This window comes from Canis aureus, chromosome 12, assembly GCF_053574225.1.
Source record: "Canis aureus isolate CA01 chromosome 12, VMU_Caureus_v.1.0, whole genome shotgun sequence".
NCBI lineage: Eukaryota > Metazoa > Chordata > Mammalia > Carnivora > Canidae > Canis > Canis aureus.
The window spans coordinates 43,287,628-43,312,636 of NC_135622.1; the positions used below are offsets into that span (position 1 = coordinate 43,287,628).

Consider the following 25,009-nt stretch of genomic DNA (forward strand, 5'->3'; position numbering starts at 1 on the left):
GGTGATTCGGGGCATCAACCATTTTCCATTTTGTGCTCTGCCACCCTCTAAAGCCATTTTATCATCTGCATCTGGCCCAAGGAAGGGGGAAAAGAAGCATAGAAGTACACTCATTTTCTTAAAAATTCTAGCTTGGATGTGACACCCTCACTTCCATTCACATTCTACTGGAGAGAAGTGAGTTGGCTACCCCTTCGATACAGGGGCAGGGGGTTAGAGAGCTGGGAAACATAATCTAACCATTTGTCCTGTAATCCTATAACTCTGCAAGGTGAGAGCAGATTATGGTGGACAGCTATTCGTCTCTGCTATGTGGTATCAACCGTACTACAGTATCATTCTTTGTTTATGTCTCCTGGTATACCTGGGCAGGAGGATTTCCCTCTGTATATACCCAGGAGTAAAACTGCTGCATCTTAAGGCATATTTTCAGCTTGACTAGATACTAACAAATCGTTTCCAAAGTGATTGTACCATGTTACATTCCAAACCGTGCATGAGAGTTCACATTCGCTACAACCTGGCTATGTTCGATATTGTCAAATTTGTATTCTAATGAACTTTGTTTAAAAACTTAAAAACTCAGTAGAATGATTATGATACTCTCTACTGAGACTTGCTGAGACCTGGCCTCAGGAAGGAAAAATTTTTTTTCACAAATTTTCTTTATTTAAGAGAAGGAGAGAGAGAGATAGAGAGCATGAGCAGGAGGAGGGGCAGAGGGACAAGCAGACTCCCTGCCGAGTGAAGATCCCGACGTGGGGCTTGATCCCAGGACCCCAAGATCATGACCTACACCTAAGTCAGGTGCTTAACCAACTGAGCCACCGAGGCACCCCAGGAAGGAAAATTTTTTTAAAGTGCCTACAATGGCACTAGATGAGACTGGACAAGTTTCCTATACTAATTCACTTTAACCTCAAACAAATTACTCGTTTTAGCCAACACATTTCAGGAACTAAAAAACTACTGAGACACCGCATTTGGTACTTATTTCAAACCCACTCCCATGTCTAGCCATCTTCTTATCCCCATACACTGTGTCGGCAAGGAGTCGGGCAGCAGGTTGGAGTCAATGAACACCTGGAAACATCATTCTAACCGACAGTCATTTATTTCTTTTGTCATTGCCCAACATTCCCCAAGTCTTACTCACCAGAAATTAATATAGCTTCTTCATTTCTCCTCCCTGACAATCCTCACCTACCGAAAGGGTTTCAAGGGTGCAACTGCCAATGAAAATGAAAAGGTAGACTGGACATACCACGTCATTGACCTGTTTCAAAACTATCTATCTGGCAGTATCCAAATCTGGTTTCAGTGCTCCCTTGTTTGAAAGTGGTCTTCACAAAAGCCCACATTTTAAAGCTATGTGGAGCAGCACAGAATACAGAGTTAAAGAGCAGTAACAGCCTTTCAGAATTTGAAAAGGTAGTATTTATCCATATCAGGGTTAAGGGCCCTTGCTTTTTATGTGGCATATGCCACAAAAGTTGGCAAGAATATATAAGACCAATATTTATGCAAGAGGGGAAGAGAATCTAGAAACACAACAGAGCTGTTCTAAACAATGCTCCAGAGAAAGCCAGCCTTGAAGAAGAAAAGTAGCCCACTAGACATTACCAGGTAGGCATGAGGTACAGAAAAGGAATTTTTCTTTCCAACACCAGAGAAATACCTACATCTGGTGTCAAGTCTCAAGATATAAAGAGGATAAACGCCACATACAAAAGAGGACAGAGGACGATATTCTCAGAAAACTCCAAAAGACAAGACGTCGGCTAAGGGGAGGAATAAGGACTTAGCGTGGTGTAGACGAACAAGTGAGGTCAAGCCCAGGGGAGACGGAATGTGCCCCTTGGCTGCCAGTCTATGGCATTACTAGGAACACTAGGATTCTGTGTCAAAACATCAAGTGCGATGCGGTAATTCTTCATCCTTAAAACTGGGGGTTGGGAGTTGGGGGGTTGGGGGTGGGGCACAAGCGCCCAGAGGACACTGATCATAGCAACAGATGAGGACTCAAGCCCTAGGAAAGTCAAGGCAGTATTTATTGCTTCGTCTACTTCCTGCTTTCCAATCATTTTCATGTTTGGGACATTTTGATGTTTGGGCTGCTTTTCATGCTTGTGGGTCTAGCCAGTCACTGCTACTTGGGACAAACGAAACACTTCCCAGTAAAACCAGCATAGAGAGGTTCTAGCTTTTTCATCTTAAGTCCATTTTCTTACTTTCAATCCTAAAACCACACTGAGAGAGAACAAACGGCCTCCATAAAATCTGTTACCCAGGGAGACAGGATAAGCTTATTACATGAGTGACAACAGTTCTAGCTTCTAGGATTGTTATATCACAAATACAAAATGATAAATCAGTATGATTCTTAAAAATTAATTTGGAATTGTTTTATAAGCGAAATGATGGAATGACTAATCAGTGGAGAGTCCGAGAACATTCTATAGCCCGGGAAGGAAAAGGACAACCAAATGGGTTTCTCAGTTTTGTACAGAGCAAGAATGGCCCACAGTTGGCCTGAAGAGGGAGCTCTTTGGGCAAAATGAGAGAACAACAAGAGGACTCCAATGAGGAATAGCAGGAACACCTACCCAAGAGGGGGTGGGGGGGGAGTGGGGTAAAAGTGAATAAATAGAACAGTGAAATTTACACAGGAGGAAGGAGCTGAGAAAGTCACAGCCTTACACAAACAAAAGAGTACATTTCTCCTCGCTCAGCCCCAGTGACTCAGTCCTCCCAGCACAGGTCCCCGTGACAACAGCATCCCATTTGCTCTCCTAGGAGCTTTCACACTGCCTGCCTATTTCCTTCCTCGTTTATGATGAGTCTTTGGGGGCTTTACTTTCTGGAACTGTGCTGGCACTGGCTCCTGCTCCGGTTCCTTATAGGAGGTCGACACTAGCAATTCCTCGTTATTCCTCCTCTGATCCTTCCCTACTCTAAGACTCAGTTCCGCCTCAGGCAGCTGGATGCCTGGCTGCTGCAGCCTTCGCAGAGACCTTCTGCTCCTGTGCTGCTGTCTCCGCTTTTCTTCTTCCTGCTGCCGCTGCTTTATCTTCATTAGCTTTTCAAAGCTTTTGGTGGTGGTTGGGTCTACGACGAACCAGTCCTACAGAGGCAAAATGGAAAAATTATCCAGTCAATACACAGTAGAGAGCACAAGGAATGGGTTTGGGAAGAAATTCTTTCGTTTTTGAAAGATTTACTTATTTATTTGACCGAGAAAGAGAGCACGAGGAGGGGGAGGGGCAGAGGGCAAGAGAGAATCTCCAGCAGATACCCACCCCTCCCACCAAGCATGGAGCCCTAGGCTGGGGCTCGATCCCGCGACCCTAAGATCATGACCTGAGATGACATCAAGAATCCCATGCTCAACCGAGTGAGCCACCCAGGCGCCCTGGGTGCGAGAAGATTTTCTAAAAGGCACGGCTAGGGCAGAACACAGTAAGAAGGAAACGGATAGGGAACCAGAGCTTATAATTCTGTACTTTAAATGGGAGAAATTCAATACAGAATAGTGAGTAGTCATTATAAGCATTTATTGTGTAGCACACGATTTGGGGTACTTCATACTTCAGTAAGTGAACTACAAAGTCTGTTCACTTAGCATCATCCTACTTATTTATCTCCTTTGTAAAAATCTCATGAGCTATAAAGCTTCGGGCCATAGGACATTTTTATTTCATGAAAGTATAGTGGTTAAGGGCATGCATTCTACAGCCAGACCGTCTTAGTGCAAATCTCAGCTGTTTCTGGCTCTGTGACCATGGGGAAATTACTCAACCTCTCTGAGACTCAGTTTAAAAAATTAACAGTTGAGGAACATGCAATCCAATTATGAAACACTCTTGGGGAAGGAAGGAAGGAAGGAAGGAAGGAAGGAAGGAAGGAAGGAAGGAAGGAAGGAAGGAAGGAAGGATTTCAATGGAAATCAAGTGATCTGATCAGTCTTCTAGGTCTAACTACCGATTCACAGGAAATACCCTGAGAGAGGACCACCACCACCACAGGAATGCACTCAGCAAAATCCAAAATGTGTATACATGTGACAAATGACCGTTTCTCCAACATATAAAAAGGGGGAGTAGGGGAAACTTCTAGACCTGCAATTGAGATATGCTTTCAGGGATCCCTGGGTGGCGCAGCGGTTTGGCGCCTGTCTTTGGCCCGGGGCGTGATCCTGGAGACCCGGGATCTAATCCCACGTCGGGCTCCCGGTGCATGGAGCCTGATCTCCCTCTGCCTGTGTCTCTGCGCCTCTCTCTCTCTGTGACTATCATAAATAAATAAAAAATTAAAAAAAAAAAAAAGAGATATGCTTTCAATATAAAAAATACACATTGTATTTCAAAGACTTAGTATGAAAAAATGTAACGTATCTCATTAATTTTTATTAACTACATGTTTAAAAGATAATATTTTAGGTATACTAGGTTAAATAAAATATATTATCAACATTCATTTCACCTATTTTTATTTAAAAAAATTTTTAGAATGTGTGTACTAGGAAATCTGAAATTATATACAGACTCACATTACATTTCTATTGGATAGCACTCTAGATTAAGATATACAGTACATGGACATTTTTTTTTCTTCCTCCTGAACAAGCCAACTCTGAAAAAAAATTATGAGGCAATCAAGGAAATTTAAATAATTTCAATAATGACTAGGTATATGATGATATTCAAGAATCATTCTTTGCTAATTTTTTATGTTGGTTGTGCTTATACATTTTTAGAAGTCCTTATATTTTAGACACACACATCAAAAGAAGCAGTGACAGTTGACATGGTATGTGGAATTTGCTTTAAAATAAGCCTTTAGGGGACAAGAAAAGTGGGTGTGATTATAAAGGAAAAGAAGATTGGCCACACACTGATGTCTGTTAGGCTGTTCATTATACTATTCTGTCCATTTTCATGTATTTGAAAATTTCTGTTGAAGAAAAGTAGCTTCAGAATATGTGAGGCAGAGAGGGAGGAACAGAGTGAAAATCTTTTACCACCACGTATAATTTATAAATATAGGCACAAATCATTGAACTAATAAGACTTGGAGAACAAACTCCAAACCAAGTGAAATTTGTTGTTTCCAACTTTTTAAGAAGAAATTGGAGAAATAGGCTCACTACATAAAGGCTGGATTTTGTTAGGAGATTAATTATCTTTTAAATACTTCCTGAAGTATTTACACTATTACTATGAGAAAGATATGACCGACTGCCTTCCAGAGGAAATCTCAGGTATAGAAAGCGATTCCCAAAGCTTAAACCTGTAAAACAACAGAGACCACATTTCATGACACTAACTATAGCCCATAGCGTTAAGAACTATTAAATGTGAGGGCAGAAAACAGTTGACGGTGTTTGCTCTTTTTCCTTATTAGGCCACAATAGCTTCTGCGGTAAGATATTCCAAGAGAATGCACACTCTACTCCTTAAGCTTTTGAAATACAGGTATTTAATTACACAGGAAACAATTTCTCTATTGACCTGTATAACTAAAAACTTGCCCCAAGAGAAACCTCTTGACTTTCTGTACTTAAAGTATTTTTATGCAGAATTGATTTTTTTATTTTTTATTTTTATTTATTTATTTATTTATTTATTTGCTTATTTATTTATTTATTTTTTGAGAGAGGCAGAGACATAGAGGGAGAAGTAGGCTCCCTGTGAGGAGCCTAATATGGGACTCCATTCCAGGACCCCAGGATCATGACTTGAGTGAAAGGCAGACGCTCAACCACTGAACCACCCAGGCACCCCAGATTGATTCTTTAATTTTGAAAATTTACAGACCTTAAGAAAAGTGACAAGAATTCAGTGAATCCTAGATTTACCACTGCCTACCTCTCTTCCCTTTCTTCCTTCTTCTCTTCCTTTTGCTGAACCATTTGCAAGTTATTTGTAGACATATTTCATCCCTAAAAACTTTAGCATAGATCTGCCTGAGAACAAGGGCCTTCTGCACAGCTACAACACAATGATCACATTTGGGAACATGAACATTGACTCATCACTGTTATTTAATAGAGCCAGTATACCAATTTCTCCAGTTTGTCTCACTGATGTCCCTTATCGTCGTTTCTTTGCAGTATTTGAAACATTAAAAACAGATTGCTCAAAGGCCTTAGAATAGGAGAAAACAGAAGTATAGAGACTGCTATAAAACAAGAATTCTACAGCTATAAACTCAGCCCAGTGCCCAAACTCTTGGTTTAACTGAATTTATTTTTATTTTATTTTTTTTTAATTTTTATTTATTTATGATAGTCACAGAGAGAGAGGCAGAGACACAGGCAGAGGGAGAAGCAGGCTCCATGCACCGGGAGCCTGACGTGGTATTCGATCCCGGGTCTCTAGGATCGCGCCCTGGGCCTAAGGCAGGCGCCAAACCGCTGTGCCACCCAGGGATCCCGGTTTAACTGAATTTAAAAGAATCACAAGAGCTCAGGGGTGCTCACACTTACAGTGATTTCAAATGCTTTCACATAAAAATACAATTACACATCTAATTTCACAAAGTATTTTAACTCTGTCTCTGGTAAGCACTTTCAAATTCCTTTTCTCAACAGTCCCAGCCCATAAAAACGCACAAAATCCACTTTTGGGGGCGCATACGTATGGGTTCCACAGGATCACAAAAACATGGCGGGGAAAGCAGGGACCTCACCTCAGCATGGACAGAGTTGATGTGATACTTGACACCACTCTCTGACACAAATTCTTTTTGACACAGAAGACACTTGTATTTTCCAGCCACAAAGTTTCCCTGTTTTCAAGAGAGAAAGAAAAGGGAATTACTCGTAAATTCAGGAACACATACCTGAGCCATGTGGGAGATTGTTAAGAGACAGAAAGGGCGGGGATTTTACTTCAGCAAAGAAGGAAGAAAATCCAAAACAGCAATACATTTAGGAAAACTCGGTTGGGCAGACTATCACCACTATAAATCTATCCTACTTATAATTCTATACGTAATACCCCCACCCATTCAACACAAACTGAGGTTCTCCTTCTTTTGCTATAAAACATGTCACACTTTTCTAACTTCCTTGTTTCTTTCCCTTCCTGGTTCTCTTGGAATGACTCTTGGACTCCTGAGGTTCACCAGAGGCACCAATGCATATAATTCTTCCCACCATAATCCACTGTTTCAAAGAGTGCCTTGGACATCCAGAATTCGAGAAGTATCATCTGCAACACCTAGGTTAAGGACTCTGAAACTAAGATCATGATGACAAACTCCTAAGCATTCCTGGACAGATGGGGTTTGGATGTCTACACTCCCGTGCTGCCTTGACTCCTGAAGCCCTGAGTGCCCATGGGGCTCCTTTTGTGTGAAGAGATATTTCTGAATGGGAATTAAAAAGTTACAGCAGTTTGTAGGGCACCTGGGTCAACACAAAAAAGATTCAGTGAGGTGAACAGCCATCGGCCTGACAGCAGATAGAGCCTACTTCTCATCCCCAGAGGCCAGTATAATTCAGATGGGAGTAGAGGATCTTCAACAATCCAGATAAACACATGTAAGTTGATTCAAGAAAGTTTAAGGCCCGATAAGATAGGGAAGCCCCAAGGCAGGAGAGGCTCAGGTGGAAGATGTTAAATCCCTGGTAGAGACTAAAATTAATAATATATTTCTCCAAATTCCTTAACTGATAAGACTTCAGGCTATGTTGGCTTTTCCTGTATCTTGAACATATCCGGGCATCCCCTCTAATAACAGACCAAGCATCTTTAGGACATGAAAAAACTAAGCCAGCCTCTGAAGATAATGGCAAACAGGACAACTAGCTCTTCATCTAAACTGAATTCTCTTCCATGTCAGACTATTTTAGACGTCATGTTAAGATAAATAGTTCAGAAAGTTACAAACCAAGGTACAAGAGCCTAGGTGAGCTTTAAGGCCTGATACACTACTGTAGACCGCTTCACAACCCTGAAAAAGAGAAGAAGAAATCCATGAAAACTATAGCAAACCGCATCCTTCTCTTAGCAACCTGGCCATTTATTTACACTGACCAGCCCTACATTTGGAGGAAGAAGCCCAATAAATCACGTTACAAACCAAACAGGAAAAAAATTCACACACAAGCCACAAAAGCAAAAAAGAAAAACCAAAGAAAGGTTTAAAAACAAATGGTGAACAAGTTGTTGAGAAAAGCTTAAGATATTCTCTTCCCTGCTACTTTTTCTCTGACACTCTGAGAAACAGAAAATTGCAGTTAGATATTTTTTTAAAATCTGCCTTCTTGGGATCCCTGGGTGGCGCAGCGGTTTGGCGCCTGCCTTTGGCCCAGGGCGCGATCCTGGAGACCCGGGATTGAATCCCACGTCAGGCTCCCGGTGCATGGAGCCTGCTTCTCCCTCTGCCTGTGTCTCTGCCTCTCTCTCTCTCTCTCTCTGTGACTATCATAAATAAATAAAATTTTTTAAAAAATTAAAAAAAAAATCTGCCTTCTTCAGTACAAAGGTGTCTCCTATTTCTTGTGTATTTGCTTCTTCCCATAGTTCTGCATATATGGTTGTGGTAGAGTAGAAGATGGCTGGAAATTCTCTGCCACTCTTTCCTGCAAGAAGTGGAGGCTACTTACCCTCCCTTTGAATCTGGGTGAACCCTGTAATTCCTCTGACCAATAGAATCCCATAGAAATGATGTTGAACAAATTCTGAAGCTAGGCCTTAAGAGATCTGCGGCTTCGTGTTCCTGGGATACTCTGAAAAGTCAGTTGCCATGTGCCCTGCTGGTAACCCACTACACCCTGATGGAGAGAGGCCATGTGGACAGCCGAGCTCCCAGCTCAATTGGCTGCACAGAAGCCATCTTGGACATCAGGTCCCATCTGCGCTTGCGGCTAAATACAACCCACGAATGATCCCACTTGATGCCACGTATGACAGGAGAATGTTCTTTGAGCCCTGGCAGAATTACTGATTTATAGAATTCTGAACAAATAAAATAACTGAGGTTTTAAGCCACTGAGGTTCATGTACTTCATCATGACGGAATAAATAACTGAAACAGCAGTTTGATAAACATTTACGGAATAAAAAAATGAGAAAGAACCACCTGGTTAGGGCACTGAATGCAATGGTATTTCTTAATATCTGACTTCCATTTGTGTAGCACTTCCTGGCTGAAGGTAGGCAGCCCAGGGCGAGTATATTTTAACTACGAGACAAGAAATATTTTATTGGAGGAACCCAACTTCCAACCAAAATACCCCAAAAGTTTCACACCCAACTCTTCAGGTTATGTAATTCTGGAGTTCGACAAGCATTCTTTCACGTGCAAAAAAACTGTAGTAGGTATGAGCCTTTAAGTACAAATTTACCCAACACTGGTAAGTATAATTTTCTATAATTTAATCTTAGAATAGTTGGATTTTTAACAGAGGGCAGGAGATTTTCAGATATGGCACTTCATCTATAGTTTGAAAAAGCTACTGACAGAGCATTTATACAGCTAAAACACTTGTTACAAAAAAACCCCCCAGGGATACAAATATGTACTACATGTAAATTATACTTATTATTGTATACTTAAACACAGGGTACATACATACACGCACATATATAATACATTTGATAGAAATATATGTAAATTGGGAAAAGGCTAGGTTATAAATCAACACGTTAACAGTAGTCATCTCTGGGTGGTGGAATTTTGAGTGGTTTTAATGTCTGTTCCCTGCTCCTCTGCATTTCTCCTTTTTCTTCAGAAGTGTCACGTTAATTCTGGGTATTTTTAAATTCAAACACAAACACTGAGATTCAACCTAAAAATGTGAAACATTTTAAAACAAAAATGTGAAAATAAAAGATGTGAGAGAACTCAGGGGATGGAATACACTATCTTTCCTGATACTGCCTGAGACGAGAATTAACTATTCCTCGCACTTGCCTTCATGTGCTTTGACACAGGTTAGTCTCTTCGCAGAAGTACCGCGCGCTAACGATTGCGCCAGGTTAGCGCTAACTGGAGCTCCAGGTTAGTCTCTTCTTAAAACAACAACTGTGGTTTCCAGAAAAGAGACAGCTGGCACTTGGAGAGACAGTTCTCACAAAGCCCACCACAAGTAATAGCTATGTTTCCAGTGAGAAAACAATCCTCCTGCTTGAAAAATTTAAGTATCTGAAACAGATACTGAGATAGAAAAACAGAGCCAAAGCCCATAGAGGTCAGGGGAAGTAAGGAAGTCACCTTCAGGAAACGCTGACAAATCTATAAAAGCAATCAGAGCACAGAGCTGGCTTCATTTGTAAGTACCTCCTCTCCTCTGCAGCTAGTGTATATGGGACCATCTAAAATCCTTTTATAGCGGGGCAGCCCGGTGGCTCAGCGGTTTGGCGCCACCTTCAGCCAAGGGCCTGATCCTGGAGACCTGGGATCCACTCCCATGTCAGGCTCCCTGCGTGGAGCCTGCTTCTCCCTCTGCCTGTGTCTCTGGTTCTCTCTCTCTCTCTCTCTCTCTCTGTGTCTCTCAGGAGGAAATAAATAAAATCTTTAAATAATAAAATAAAATCCTTTTATAGTGATAGCAGAATATTTACATAAGCTATTATATTCATAAACTATCATATTTATGCAGAAATGAGAATAATCTATGAGCACATATGGAGTGATTTCTAGGACAGACTTTTAAGTGAAATAAAGCAAAACACAAAAAAGCATCTATGTAAGAAAGAAAAGAATATAAGAAAATATGCATTATCTGGTTATCCATCCCATAAAAATATAAGAAGGATAAACCAGAAACTACTGAGCATGATTATCTTTGCAGGGAGCAGGGTGGGAACGGGATGGAAATAGAAGGGTATTAGGAATGGGACAGCTGGGAAGAGGGCAGTAGCCCTTCTCTAAGAAGACTTTTGGTACAGGTCTGACTTTTAGAACCACGGCAATGTTTCACATACTCCCAAGATAAATTACTCATTTCAATTAAATGGGATGTAGGGGGAACCCAAAATGTAGTAAGAGTAACACATGAAGCTAATGATGATAAATGAGAAACCAAATGAAGTGAGGAAGGAGCCAATCTAAGTAACTGTAAAATAGTACTTTGACTATATACTGTAAGGCTAAAGATTAAAAGAACTATAACAAATATTGTTCTCTAGGTAGTAAATCTGTTTTTACAGGGGTATGGGTTAACAATTGTGAAACTAGGTTATACTAGAACTAAGCAAGTAAGTAAATATATTGTACACTATGAGAGGTCTCTCACTGTTGGAGAAAGAAGTTAGAAATAAGCACAGAGGAAGGCAAGAATGAAACTTGTGTTGGATTGGAATTGAAGGTATCATGGCCTTAAATCTGTACGCTGATACCCAGACAGACATGAACACAGAGGGGAGCGAGTGAGTAGCTCAGTCAGTTACGCATCCGACTCTTGATGTTGGCGCAGGACATGATCTCAGGGTCATGGGATCAAGCCCACGTCAGGCTCTGCACTCAGCATGGAGTCTGCTTATCCTTCTCCCTCTGCTCCTCCCCCTGCTCTCTCTTTCTCTTCTCTCTCTCTCTCTCCCTTAAATAAATGGATAAATAAAATCTTTTTAAAAAAGAACAGAGTGTGTGCATGTATCCATGAATATACATATAGATCCTAGCTCTATCCACTAAGAGGGCCCAGAAACAATGACACCCTAGCAGGAATGAGTACACCTAGCATTCAAATCTTGGTTTTTATTTTTATTTTTTTTAAAGATTTTATTTATTTATTCATGAGAGACAGAGAGAGAGAGAGAGAGAGAGGCAGAGACACAGGCAGAGGGAGAAGCAGGCTCCATGCAGAAAGCCTGACGTGGGACTCGATCCTGGGTCTCCAGGGTCATACCCTGGGCTGAAGGCGGCGCTAAACCGCTGAGCCACCCGGGCTGCCCCAAATCTTGGTTTTTAAATATATTCTCCAATAAAAGAAATCAGGATTCCTTAGAGAAAGGGTTGATTCCAGGGCTGGGACAGGGAATATATGAGATGACCCTATAGCATCTCGAGGTGTCAAAACAAAAAAAAGGGCTCAAAAAATGATAGAAGCATTTCAAAAAGACATAGGAACCCACTTGGAAGAGCTCTTGATGGCCAAATCTGAGACAATTTGAGCTATAAATTGAACAACAATAATAGCACTGGATGATAATGCTACAATAAAATATCCATGAGTCCATATGGATATAAACAGATTAATAGAATAAAAGGACATATCTTTCTCACAGTAGAATTCCAATTAATAACTATGGAAGAAATAATGGAAACACTAACCATCATTAGGCAAACCACCATAATAATAATTATAATTATTGCAGACAAGAATCACTGACGGATGCTATGGTAAGTGGGCAGAAGTATGATAAGACACAGGCTAGTTGCATACTGTCAATCTCCCCCCAAAATATTCACTAATTAAAGAGGGGAAAGTATAATTTTGCCTTGGAGAAAATTGGGCAACACCCTCATCAAGTGATCAAAGTTATCAGTAAAAAGACACATCAATATCACGTACCTCCTGATACGGTGTAACACTGCTTCAGTGGTATTCTTGACAAAAACATATAACCCTCAATCTAATCTCAAGAAAACACTAGACAAATCCATTTGAGGGATAAAGTTTGGCACTTTCAGACCAATTCCCCATTCTCTGGAAAGGCAAAGGGGCTAGAAATGGAGTTAATCAATCATGCCTATGTGATGAAACCTCCCTAAAAATCCCAAAATTATGGGGTTCAAAGAGCTTCTGAGTTGATGAACATATATATGGCCAAGAGGGTGATGCACCCCCAACTCCACAGGGCCGGGAGCTCCTACTGTGCTTGGGACTCTTCCAGACCTCACTCTATATAAATTTCTTCATCTGATTTTTCATCTGTAGGTTTTATTATATTCTTTATAACAAACCAGTAAATGTGTTTCCCTGAGTTCTGTGAGCCATTCTAGCAAATTACCAAAACCAAGGATGGGGTTATAGGAACCCCAATTTATAGCCAATCACTCAGAAGCACAGGTGGCAAACTGAGACTTGCAATTGGCATCTGAAATTGGAGCAGTCCTGTGGGACTGAACCCTTAACTTGTAGGATCTACCACCAAGTCCAGATAGATAATGTCGAACTGAATTATTTGTAGGATGTCCAGGTGGTGATAGAAAATTGGTCTGTATGGGACAAACCCACACATCTGATGTCAGAGCTTAAGTAGCGTGAGAGTAAAGGAAAACACAAGAGCTTCTCCTAGACAATATTGCTTGTGTTTGCATCAAGAAACATTGGCAGGAAAAAAAGAAAAGAAACATTGGCAGGACACAGAAATCAGTGAGAATGGTTAACCATGGAGACAAGACAACAAGGATGGGGTGAGAGTGAGATACCTCAATGTTAATCATCATTTTGACATTAATGACAACAATGTATAATCTATTCAAACAAATTAATATCTTATTTTATTTTATTTTATTTTATTTTATTTGGGAGGGGCAAATGGAAAGGGAGAGAATCTTACGCAGGCTCCATGCCCGGTGCAGACCTGACATGGGGCTCGCTCAATCTCACAACCCTGAGATCATGACCTGAGCCGAAATCAAGAGCTGGACACTTAAGAATGAGCCACCCAGATTCCCCTAAAATTTTCGTTTAAAAAAACAAAATAATTCCCTTAGCCTACACAAAGTCAAAACATAAAACAGATGATTTTAGTAAAGTAGCTGCTAGATAAGACTATCAAAACTTATCAATGAGCTAACAAATATTTATGTCAAATTCCCTACCACAGACCATGCACAGATGAGACTATAATATCACAATGTACTTACCAATGTATAAAATTCACATTTAAACCGAATTTAGATAACCATATACTTTAGTCTGTGGCAGGAAATATCAATAAGTCTGAAACAAGACAGGATGCCTTGATATTCAATTACTCCTTGGACTGATTTTTAGGCCAAATAAGAGGTATCAACTTCTGAGATTTGACAAATTTTCACATAACTTACGACATTCCCATCGCATGAGTGAAAGCCCTAGGCCAAATCTAAACTATTCTTAAAAAAAAATAAATAAATAAACTATTCTTGTCCATACCATGGAGATGGATAGGTCCTTAGCTCTAATCTTAATCCTTACTGTATATCCTCCAAGCTCTCGAATGACTACTCCCATTAAGTCATATACCCCTTGTCTCCTCTTGGCCAAATAATGTTCCTCTGGTCTTTGATCTGTTTTACACCAAAGGCTTCCAGGGGCACCTGGGTGGCTCATTCCTTTGAGCGTCTGCCTTCAGCTCAGGTCAAGAAGATCCCAGAGTCCTGGAATTGAGCCCCATATTGGGCTCCCTGCTCAGTGGAGAGCCTGCAACTCCTTCTCCCTCTGCTGTTCCCCCTGCTTGTGCTCTCTCACTTTCTGTCAAATACATAAATGATTTAAACAAAAAACAAACAAACAAAAAGCCCCAAAGGCTTCCAAGCTGGGTTCTGTACCACTCACAAGTACACTTGGAACCATGGAGGTAATGATAAAAGTATCAAGGAGAAGGCCAAGTAGACAAGGCTTTGGGCTCACTACCTCTAGTTATTTGGAGTGACTCCATTTTCAGTTATTTCACATACTGGTGTTTTAGATAAGCTTTCATTTGGAAAAAAGAGTGCGTGGGGAGAGGAGTTCTGTGGCTAGAAAAACAAATGGAAAGCATTAACTAAATATAGACTCCCACACGTGAACTAACAAAGTGGAAACATGCTGGGCAACAACTAAGCAAAAGACTAATCTGGGAATTCTGGTTCCCTCGGGAAGTAGACCAGAAATAATGGGGTTCCTTAAGAAACTTCTGGAACAGACTGTCTCTCTAGGACCCACATGAATCCAAACACTGAAAGTGGATTAAACATATCCCATCTCTAAAAATAAAGAAGCAAAATATCATTTATCATGTACTCAAGTGCATTTACTTTTCCGTACATAAGCACAGTATTAGACATGGTTCTAAATTAATACAAGTTTCTACTTTACCTTCCGATCATCAGGTACCAAATCCTGAAGCACCTTCCTCTTAGGCCATTCCTTGGCCAGTTCAGCAGAAGCCAGCTCCTGCAGGTGGTACACAGCTATCTTGACAGAACGCCTCTGAACTCGACCCCCACTCTTTGGCTCTAGACTCATCTCTTTTAAGCACTCTGACTGTCCTGACTCTGGAAAGAATGAGATCTGCAAGAATGAGACATAGCAAAACACAGGCCTGAGACCTGTGTAAGGCCTGTGTTAGGTCTATGGTTTAGAACAGTCACTCTGAATGCTATATGGAAGATGAAAAGAAAAAAAAAAAAAGGAAGATGGCCCATGGAGGAAGAGTGAATAAAGGAAGAGGGGTTAACAGTACAGGGAAGAGGTAAAAGGACGACTTGAACGAGGGTTTGGTAGTATAGGTAAGTTGGCAGATTCAAGATAACACGTTAGAGGTAGACCAGATAAGAATCACATAGAGGTTTGTGGTAGGAAGGAGTTGGAAGTAACACGATGACCTTTCTTAAGAAAATCTATACATAAAAAAAAAAAGAAAATCTATACATAAAATGTGATATATGTCTGTTATGGAATAGTATGTAGTTGTTGGAAGCAACAAACTTTCTCTTTTTTTAAGGATTTTATTTATTTATTCATGAGAGACACAGAAAGAGAGAGAGGCAGAAACATAGGTAGAGGGAGAAGCAGACTCCCTTCAAGGAGCTCAATGCGAGACTCGATCCCTGAATCCCAGGATCACACCCTGAGCCATCCACGCGTCCCAGCAACAAATCTTTTCTATACATAAGACATGAACATAACTGAAAAGCATACTGGTGAATGAAAAATAGAAAACAAGGGTGCCTGGGTGGCACAGCTCATTAAGCATCTGACTCAGATTTGGCACAGGCCCTGACCTCAGGGCTGTTAGATCGAGCCCTGAGTCAGACTCACTGCTCAGCGCTGAATCAGCTCGAGACTCTCTCTCCCTCTCCCTGTGCCCTCTACCCTCTACCCCGAGCATGTACACACATGCACGCTCTCTCTCTCCAAAAATAAATAAATCATTAGAAGAAAAAGGAAAAAGTAATAGAACAAGATTTAACTTCAATGTGGTAAATTAAAAACTAGTATACATGTAAACAACACTAGCTACTTTACAAGGATTCATAAATATTTAAGGACAAATATCAAACTCGCTAACTCCGTTGTCTTTGAAAGGGAATAGAAATAAAGAAAACAGAAAATACTAGGGACTGATGATGTCAGTATGCTATGAACAGGGAAGAATGATTTTCAGTTCTTTGCACATGAGATCCAAAATTACAAAAAAGTTTAATACAGTGAAGTTATCATTCTGCCGCAGTGCATAAGGCCACTACGACCCATCCCTCCTGCTGATCACAACTGAAAATCCTCGACTCCGAAAAGTAAACAAAGCACGTGGATTGTGGAGGGGAATCAAAATCAGGAGGAGTGACTCATATTGAGTGTGTTTCCCCATTTTTTGTTTTTCCTCACGTGGCTCTGCAATTAAGGGTGGGCCCCGTTTGCAGAGCAGCATAGGCAGCCTAAATTCTAATAGAAACTCTAGAAACTCTATCTTTCTGGCAAGAGAAACCTGGAAAAGGGATCTCCATGGACAAACCTGTGTAAGAGAACTGTGGAGAAGAGACAGACAAGGAGGATGATCTCATAATTCTCTGTATGAATCTACACAAATCATGGCTTAATTCCAAATCTCATTGTGTGGAGCATACCCAAACCAGCTTAGCAAAGGCTTTGAAAAATGAAATAAGATATGAACAAGCTGCACACCAGATTAACCTGCGAGCTGCTAGTAAAAGACAGACCCAAACCAATGTATCAAAAGCTTGGAGAAATGAAACAAGACTTGAAATACCTGAAAAAGTCTCAGACGAACCCCTAAGCAATTTAAGCAGAGGTAAACCAACATAGCAAAGACTCAAAGAATGAAACTAAGACTGAACCAATACCCTCAGAAAGCAAGACAGAACTATGGTCTGAACAGGTTACTTGCTAAAAGAAAAACAGCAATGATCACCCAGAAGATTCTTTTTTATTTATTTGAATTCAATTAGCCAATCCCCCAGAAAATTATAAAAAGACCCAAAGTCTATACAAATAACATTCACTATCTTAGGAATAAATTCCATAATGATGTAATACACAAAAAATCGGAAAATGTGCATAATTCTGAAAGGATAGGAAATGAACAAATGTCAACCCCAAGATGATCCAGATGCGAGAAGTATAAAAAATTTCGGGCAACAATTATAACTGTGCCCCATGCAATACAGGAATACACACTTGAAATGAAGGACAAGGTAGAAATTCTGAGAAAAATAAAAACCATAAGAAAGAACTACTTGAATTTTTAAATATATTTTATTTATTTATTTGACAGAGAAAGAGAGACCACATGTACAAGCAGGGAGAGCAGCAGGCAGAAGGAGAGGGAGAAACTCTCTCTCAGCAGAGAGCCTGATGTAGAGCTCGATCCAAGGACCTTAGAATCAAGACCTAAGCTGAAAGTAGATACTTAACCACCCAGGCAAACTACTAATTGAAATTTTAGAACTGAAAAATACAATGTTTGAAATAAAACCAGAATGGGCTCAATAATAGAATGGAGATGACAAAGGAAAGAACTTGAAGACAAATTATCCAATCTGAAAAACAAGGAGGAAAAAGGTTGACAAAGAGTAAACAGAGCCCCAACCACCTGTGGGTCAATACCAAAAGGTCTAACTTAAGTGTAGCCACAATCCCAGAAGGAAAGGAAAATGAGACTGTGGCACAAAAATACATTTGAAAAATTTATGGTAGAAAATCACCGAAATTAATGAGACATAAATTTATAGATTCTAGGAGCTCAACAAATACTCAACACGATAAACTCAAAGAAAAACACACCTAGACACATCTTAATGAAAATGTTCAAAACCGGGATGCCCGGGTGGCTCAGTGGTTGAGTGTCTGCCTTTGGCTCAGGGCATGATCCAGGGTCCATGATCGAGTCCTACTACGGGCTCCTTGCAGGGAGCCTGGTTCTCCCTCTGCCTGTGTCTCTGCCTCTCTTTCCTCGTCTCTCATGAATAAATAAATTCAATCTTAAAAAAAAAGAAAGAAAGAAAGAAAGAAAGAAAGAAAGAAAGAAAGAAAGAAAGAAAGAAAGAAAGAAAGAAAGAATAGCTGGGTAAATACATTAACAATGACAACAACAGAAAATCCTCTTTAAAACAAATTTTTAACATTCTCTGGTAAGGTTTTCAACATATGTAAATGTAATACTTATGATAGCTATAACTTATTGGTCAGCAGGCAGGGGTTAAACAATCTATATGGTTATAAAGCTTCTACATTTAAGCAAAGTGGTAGTAGTATATTAACTCAACGCTATGAAACAATAGGTATGTATATTATACTTCCTAGAGCAACCACTACACACAAGAGAAAGAGAGAAAAGAGAAAGAGTCAAAAATCAGTAAACTAAAATCAGACACCAAATATTCAAATAATCCAAAAGAAGGTATAAAGGAACAAAAAAACAGGGTACAAAGACACATAATCAAATGGCAGACCTAAATCCAACCATATCAATAATTAATTCAATTGTTTATGGTCTCAACACTCCAGTTGAAAAGTCAGAGATTGTTTAAGAGTGAATAAAAAGGCAATACTCTAGTACTCTAGTAATACTCTTGAACAACACAGGTCTGAACTGTATGGATCTACTTATACATGGATTTTATTTAATATACAGTACAGTATTGTAAATGTCAATAAATAAATAAACTTTTTTAAAAAGATTTTTTATTCGTGAGACACACAGAGAGAGGCAGAGACATGGGTAGAAGGAGGAGCAAGCTCCCCACAGGGAGCCCGATGCAGGACTTGATCTCAGGACCCTGGGATCACGACCTGAGCCAAAGGCAGACAACCACCGAGACACCTGGGTGCCCCCTTTTCCTTGTCATTTTAATAATATTTTATCTCCTCTAGCTTACTTTATTGTAAGAACACCATAGTATATAATATGTATAACACACAAAATATGTGTTAATTGACTGTTCATGTGATCAGTAAGACTTCCAGCAACAATAGGCTATTAGTAGTTACTTTTGGGGGGAGTGGATTTTCATCTGTGTTGTGGTCAGCATGTGTTGTTCAAGGGTCGACTAAGTGTAAATTGTGCCAAAAGTGGCAGACTTTTTTTCTTTTCTTTTCTTTTTAAATATATTTAAGTAATCTCTATACCCAATGTGGCCCCTGAACTCGTGACCCGGAGATCAAGAGTCAAATGCTCCTCTGACTGAGCCAGCCATGTGTCCCCACACTTTCAGTGTAAAAACATGTAGATACTGGAAATAAATGGATGAAAAAATTAAACTACACAATCAGCAAACAGAAGTCTGAAATGGCTATTTTGATACCAGATACAATGGACTTCAAGACAAGAGTATCACCAGAGATAGAAATAGACACATATCATAACGATAAAAGTAACAAATCATCACAAAGACACAATTCCTCATTTTATGTGGCTAGCAGTAGAGGATCAAAGTACACAAAGCAAAACTGATAGAATTAAAGCAAAAAAATAACAATTCTACAGTCTTAGAAGGAAATTTTAAGACTTCTTCTTTCAGGAAGTGATAGAACTAGACAAAAATTCAGTAAAGACATAGAAGATCTGAACAACAATATTAGCTACCTTATTCTAGATCACTTTATTGAACACCACATTCAACAACTACAGAATATGCATTCTTTTCAAGTAGACATTGTGCATTCAACAAGATAGAGCATAACTCTAAACTTAAAAAGAGGAAAATCGGGCAGCCCCCGTGACTCAGTGGTTTTGCGCCGCCTTCAGTCAAGGGCCTGATCCTGGAGACCCAGGATCGAGTCCCATGCCCGGCTCCCTCCATGGAACCTGCTTCTCCCTCTGCCGGTGTCTCTGCCTCTCTATCTCTCTCTCTGTCTCATGAATAAATAAATAAATAAAATCTTTAACAAAATAAAAAGAGGAAAATCATACATGTATTCTCTGACCACATCAGAATTAAATTAGAAATCAAGATCAGGGGATCCCTGGGTGGCGCAGCGGTTTAGTGCCTGCCTTTGGCCCAGGGCGCGATCCTGGATACCCGGGATCGAGTCCCACGTCGGGCTCCCGGTGCATGGAGCCTGCTTCTCCCTCTGCCTATGTCTCTGCCTCTCTCTCTCTCTCTCTCACTGTGTAGCTATCATAAATAAAATAAAATAAAATAAAATAAAATAAAATAAAATAAAATAAAATAAAATAAAATAAAATAAAAAAGAAATCAAGATCAGTAAGATATTTAAAATAAAAAAATAAATCATAATTAAATAATCTCCTTGTAAATAATTCATAGGTCAAAAAGAAATCACAAGAGAAATTCAAAATATTCTGGAGTAATAACAAAAATACACATATCAAAATTTGTGGATTGCATCCAAAGCGGCACTCAGAAGGAAACTTAAAGCTCTAAACACTCCTATTAGAAAATTAGACCTAAAATCTAATTTCCTGACAAGACTTCATCTTAAGATACCTTACAAAGGGCAAAGTAAACCCAAAATAGAAGGAAAAATATAACAAAGAGGAGGAATTCATAAATTAAGACAACACAGAAAATCTGGTTCTTTGAAAAGATCAACAAAATTGACAATCCTGTGGCTAGATTGACATACTAGCAACAAGCAACTAGAAATGAACTTATTAAAAGTTATTATTTACAGTAATATTAAACACACACACACACACACACACACACACACACACAAAACACCTAAGAACAAATCGAATGAGAGATAACCAAGACTTTGATAATGAAAACTACAACATGTTGGTGAGAGAGAAGTTAGGGATCTAAGAAAAGGAAAAATACGGCATGCTCATAAGTCAGAAAACTCAGTATTGTTAAAATTGCAATTTTCCCCCAACTGATCTACTGATTCAATATAATACTCATCAATACTCCAGCATGCTTCTTTTTATAGAAATTGACAAACTAACTCTAGAATTTATATAAAAAGACAAAGAACCCAGAATAGCTAAACAAATTTTTAAAAAGAACAGTAGGGGGATCCCTGGTGGCGCAGCGGTTTGGCGCCTGCCTTTAGCCCGGGGCACGATCCTGGAGACCAAGGATCGAATCCCACGTCGGGCTCCCGGTGCATGGAGCCTGCTTCTCCCTCTGCCTGTGTCTCTGCCTCTCACTCTCTCTCTGTGACTATCATAAATAAATAAAAATTAAAAAAAAAATTAAAAAAAAAAAAGAACAATAGGGCAGCCCGGGTGGTTGGGCAGCCCGGTGGCTCAGGGTTTAGCTCTGCCTTCAGCCCAGGGTGGGTGTGATCCTGGAGATCCAGGATCGAGTCCCACATCAGGCTCCTTGCCTGGAACCTGCTTCTCCCTCTGCCTGTCTCTCTCTCTCTCTGTGTCTCTTATGAATAAATAAATAAAATCTTTTTAAAAAATAAAAAAAAGAACAATAGAGTTAGATGACTTACCCCATCTGATTTCAAGACTTACTCTAATCTCACAGTATCAAGACAGTTTTAGTATTGGCAAAAAGATAGATATGATATATACACCAGCAGAACAGAATAAGAAGTCCAGAAACAGACCCACACATATATACGTTTACGTAATTTCTGACCAAGGTACCAATGCAATTGAATAAGGAAAAGAAAGTCTTAACAACAGAATTTACAAAATTTAAAGAAATTGACATTCTTAGGACACACCATGCACAAAAAATTAACTCTAAATGAGTCATAGACCTAACGTAAAATCTAGAAAAAGTCTAAGTATTTCTTCACTTTGGTTAATAATTGATTTATATATTTGGCAGCTCCCACATTCGGGGCATATATATTGAGGATTGTTAAGTCCTCTTGTTGAATAGATCCTTTAAGTATGATATAGTGTCCCTCTTCATCTCTCACTACAGTCTTTGGGGTAAATTTTAGTTTATCTGATATAAGGATGGCTACCCCTGCTTTCTTTTGAGGACCATTCGAATGGTAAATGGTTCTCCAACCTTTTATTTTCAGGCTGTAGGTGTCCTTCTGTCTAAAATGAGTCTCTTGTAGACAGCAAATAGATGGGTCCTGCTTTTTTATCCAGTCTGAAACCCTGCGCCTTTTGATGGGGTCATTAAGCCCGTTCACATTCAGAGTTACTATGTTGAGATATGAGTTTAGTGTCATCATGATATCTATTCAGTCTTTGTTTTTGTGAACTGTTCCACTGAATTTCTTCTTAAAGGGGAATTTTAAGAGTCCCCCTTAAAATTTCTTGCAGAGCTGGTTTGGAGGTCACATATTCTTTTAGTTGCTGCCTGTCTTGGAAGCTCTTTATCTCTCCTTCCATTTTGAATGAGAGCCTTGCTGGATAAAGGATTCTTGGTTGCATGTTCTTCTCATTTAGGACCCTGAATATATCCTGCCAGCCCTTTCTGGCCTGCCAGGTCTCTGTGGAGAGGTCTGCTGTTACCCTAATACTCCTCCCCATAAAAGTCAGGGATTTCTTGTCTCTTGCTGCTTTAAGGATCTTCTCCTTATCTTTGGAATTTGCAAGCTTCACAATTAAATGTCGAGGTGTTGAACGGTTTTTATTGATTTTAGGGGGGGATCTCTCTATTTCCTGGATCTGAATGCCTGTTTCCCTTCCCAGATTAGGAAAGTTTTCAGCTAGAATTTGTTCAAATACATATTCTGGCCCTCTGTCCCTTTCGGCGCCCTCGGGAACCCCAATTAAACGTAGGTTTTTCTTTCTCAGGCTGTCGTTTATTTCCCTTAATCTATCTTCATGGTCTTTTAATTGTTTGTCTCTTTTTTCCTCAGTTTCCCTCTTTGCTATCAACTTGTCTTCTAGGTCACTCACTCGTTCTTCCACCTCGTTAACCCTCGTCGTTAGGACTTCTAGTTTGGATTGCATCTCATTCAATTGATTTTTAATTTCTGCCTGATTAGCTCTAAATTCTGCAGTCATGAAGTCTCTTGAGTCCTTTATACTTTTTTCTAGAGCCACCAGTAGCTGTATAATAGTGCTTCTGAATTGGCTTTCTGACATTGAATTGTAATCCAGATTTTGTAACTCTGTGGGAGAGAGGACTGTTTCTGATTCTTTCTTTTGAGGTGAGGTTTTCCTTCTAGTCATTTTGCTCAGTGCAGAGTGGCCAAAAGCAAGTTGTATTGGGAAAAAGAGAAAAAGAGAGGAGAGAAAGAAGGAAAGAAAAGAGAAAGGGAAAAAAAAGGGAAGAGAAAAAAAAAACGAAAGAAAAAGAAAAAGAAGAAAAAGAGAAAAAGAAAGGAGAAAAAAAAGGGGGGGGTGGGGGAAGGAAACAAATCAAAAAGCAAAACAAAACAAAACAAAAAAACAAAAAACAAAACAAAACAAAACAAAACAAAACAAAAAAAAGAACCACAGGGGAGTATCTTCTGATTCTGTGTTCTTTAAGTCCCTTGGCTTCTCCTGGAAGTTGTCAGTCTAGCTGGTGTTCTGGGGGAGGGGCCTGTTGTGCTGATTTTCAGGTGTTAGCAGTTGGGGGAGCTGCTGTGCCCCTGCCTGGTGCAGGGCTCAGTGGGGGTTGTTTACCCCGTGAGGCCGCAGGAGGAACAGCCCCAGTGGCGGGGCAGCTCTGGAAACCTGGATTCAGCTCCGGCAGGAACTCCGTCTGCAGGGCCTGGAGGCTCCGGGGCCGGGCCGCTGATCTGCTCAGCTCGGGGCAGGGGCGTCCTCGCTGTCCTGGGCCCTCCCGGCCTCTGCCTGTCCCGGGGGGAGGCGGGATCCTGGGCTGTGTCCCGGCGCCCTGTGCTCCGGAGCCTGCGCTGTTGGATTCGCGCTCCCGGGCCGCGCAACCCCCTCCGCGAAGCTGCCGCCCGAGCCCCTCCGAGCTGCTCCTGGAACCGCGCAGGCCCCTCTGCACGGAGCCTCTTCCTCTGCCCGAGCCCGGCCGAGCTGCTCCCGGGGCCGCGCAGCCCCCTCCGCGCAGCCCCCTCCGCGGAGCCGCCGCCCGAGCCCCCCGAGCTGCTCCGGGTCCCTCCGTGCGCGCTGCAGCCCTTAGGGAGCTCGGCGCACTCTCCTGGGCGCGGAGTTGCTGTTACTGTCCCGGGGAGCCAGAGGGTATCCCCTCCCTCCTGGGTCCTGCTCCAACTCCCCGCGAGCCCCTTTCCGCCCGGGAAGGTCGGTGCAGCTCCTGCGTCTCCGGGACGGGGCTCTCCTGTCCTGGGGACACTCGCCCCGGCCTCTGCCCGGCTCCTCGCGGGGCCCCTCCCCCTTGGAGGCCTTTGTTTCTTTATTTCCTTTTCCCCGTCTTCCTACCTTGATAGAAGCGCGAACTCTTCTCACTGTTGCATTCCAGCTGGTCTCTCTTTAAATCTCAGGCCGAATTCATAGATTTTCAGGATAATTTGAAGGTTTTCTAGGTAGTTTGGTGGAGACAGGTGATTTGGAGACCCTACTCTTCCGCCATCTTGCTCCCAATTCTAGAAAAAGTCTAGAAAAAAAAGGAGAAAATCTTTGCAAATAGGGATGGCAAAGTTTTCTCAAATAAATCCAAAAAAAAAAAAAAAGCTGACATATATAGAAGGGAAAATAACGTTATAACTATTTTTGATAATAAATTAAAACCATTGGTCTTCAAGGTGCCTCGTGCTCAGTTAATTGAGTGGCTTCAGCTGAGGTCATGATCTCAGAGTCCTGGGATAGAGCCCCAAGTTGGGCTCTACACACAGCTGGGAGTCTGCTTCAGAATTCTCTCCCTCTGCTCCTCCCCTTTCTCAGTAAACTAAATAAATAAATCTTTAACAAATAAATAAAACTATTGATTTTTAATTAATTAAGTTTTTAAATTTAGTGTATATTTTTTATTGGAGTTTGATTTGCCAACATATAGCATAACACTCAGTGCTCATGCTGTCAAGTGTCCCCTCAGT

At 40.7% G+C, this 25,009-nt stretch overlaps 1 protein-coding gene across 3 annotated transcripts; it reads right to left on the reverse strand.

Moving 5' to 3' along the window:
* Positions 1-1,095: 1,095 nt before the first annotated feature.
* Positions 1,096-24,557, reverse strand: LOC144324522 (zinc finger protein 512-like). 3 transcript variants are annotated; one of them, XM_077915977.1, is made up of 6 exons: positions 24,396-24,557; positions 15,023-15,217; positions 9,091-9,192; positions 7,897-7,959; positions 6,691-6,789; positions 1,096-3,124 (listed from the first exon to the last, which is right to left on the reverse strand). In XM_077915977.1, exons 2-6 carry the CDS (start codon positions 15,170-15,172, stop codon positions 2,816-2,818), a joined length of 723 nt encoding a protein of 240 aa, XP_077772103.1. In that variant the 5' UTR covers positions 15,173-15,217; positions 24,396-24,557; the 3' UTR covers positions 1,096-2,815. The 3 variants fall into 3 exon arrangements, with proteins under 3 accessions (XP_077772103.1, XP_077772102.1, XP_077772104.1); XM_077915976.1 differs by lacking the exon at positions 24,396-24,557 and adding an exon at positions 22,111-22,445; XM_077915978.1 differs by lacking the exons at positions 9,091-9,192; positions 24,396-24,557 and having other exon boundaries at positions 15,023-15,516.
* Positions 24,558-25,009: the final 452 nt, after the last annotated feature.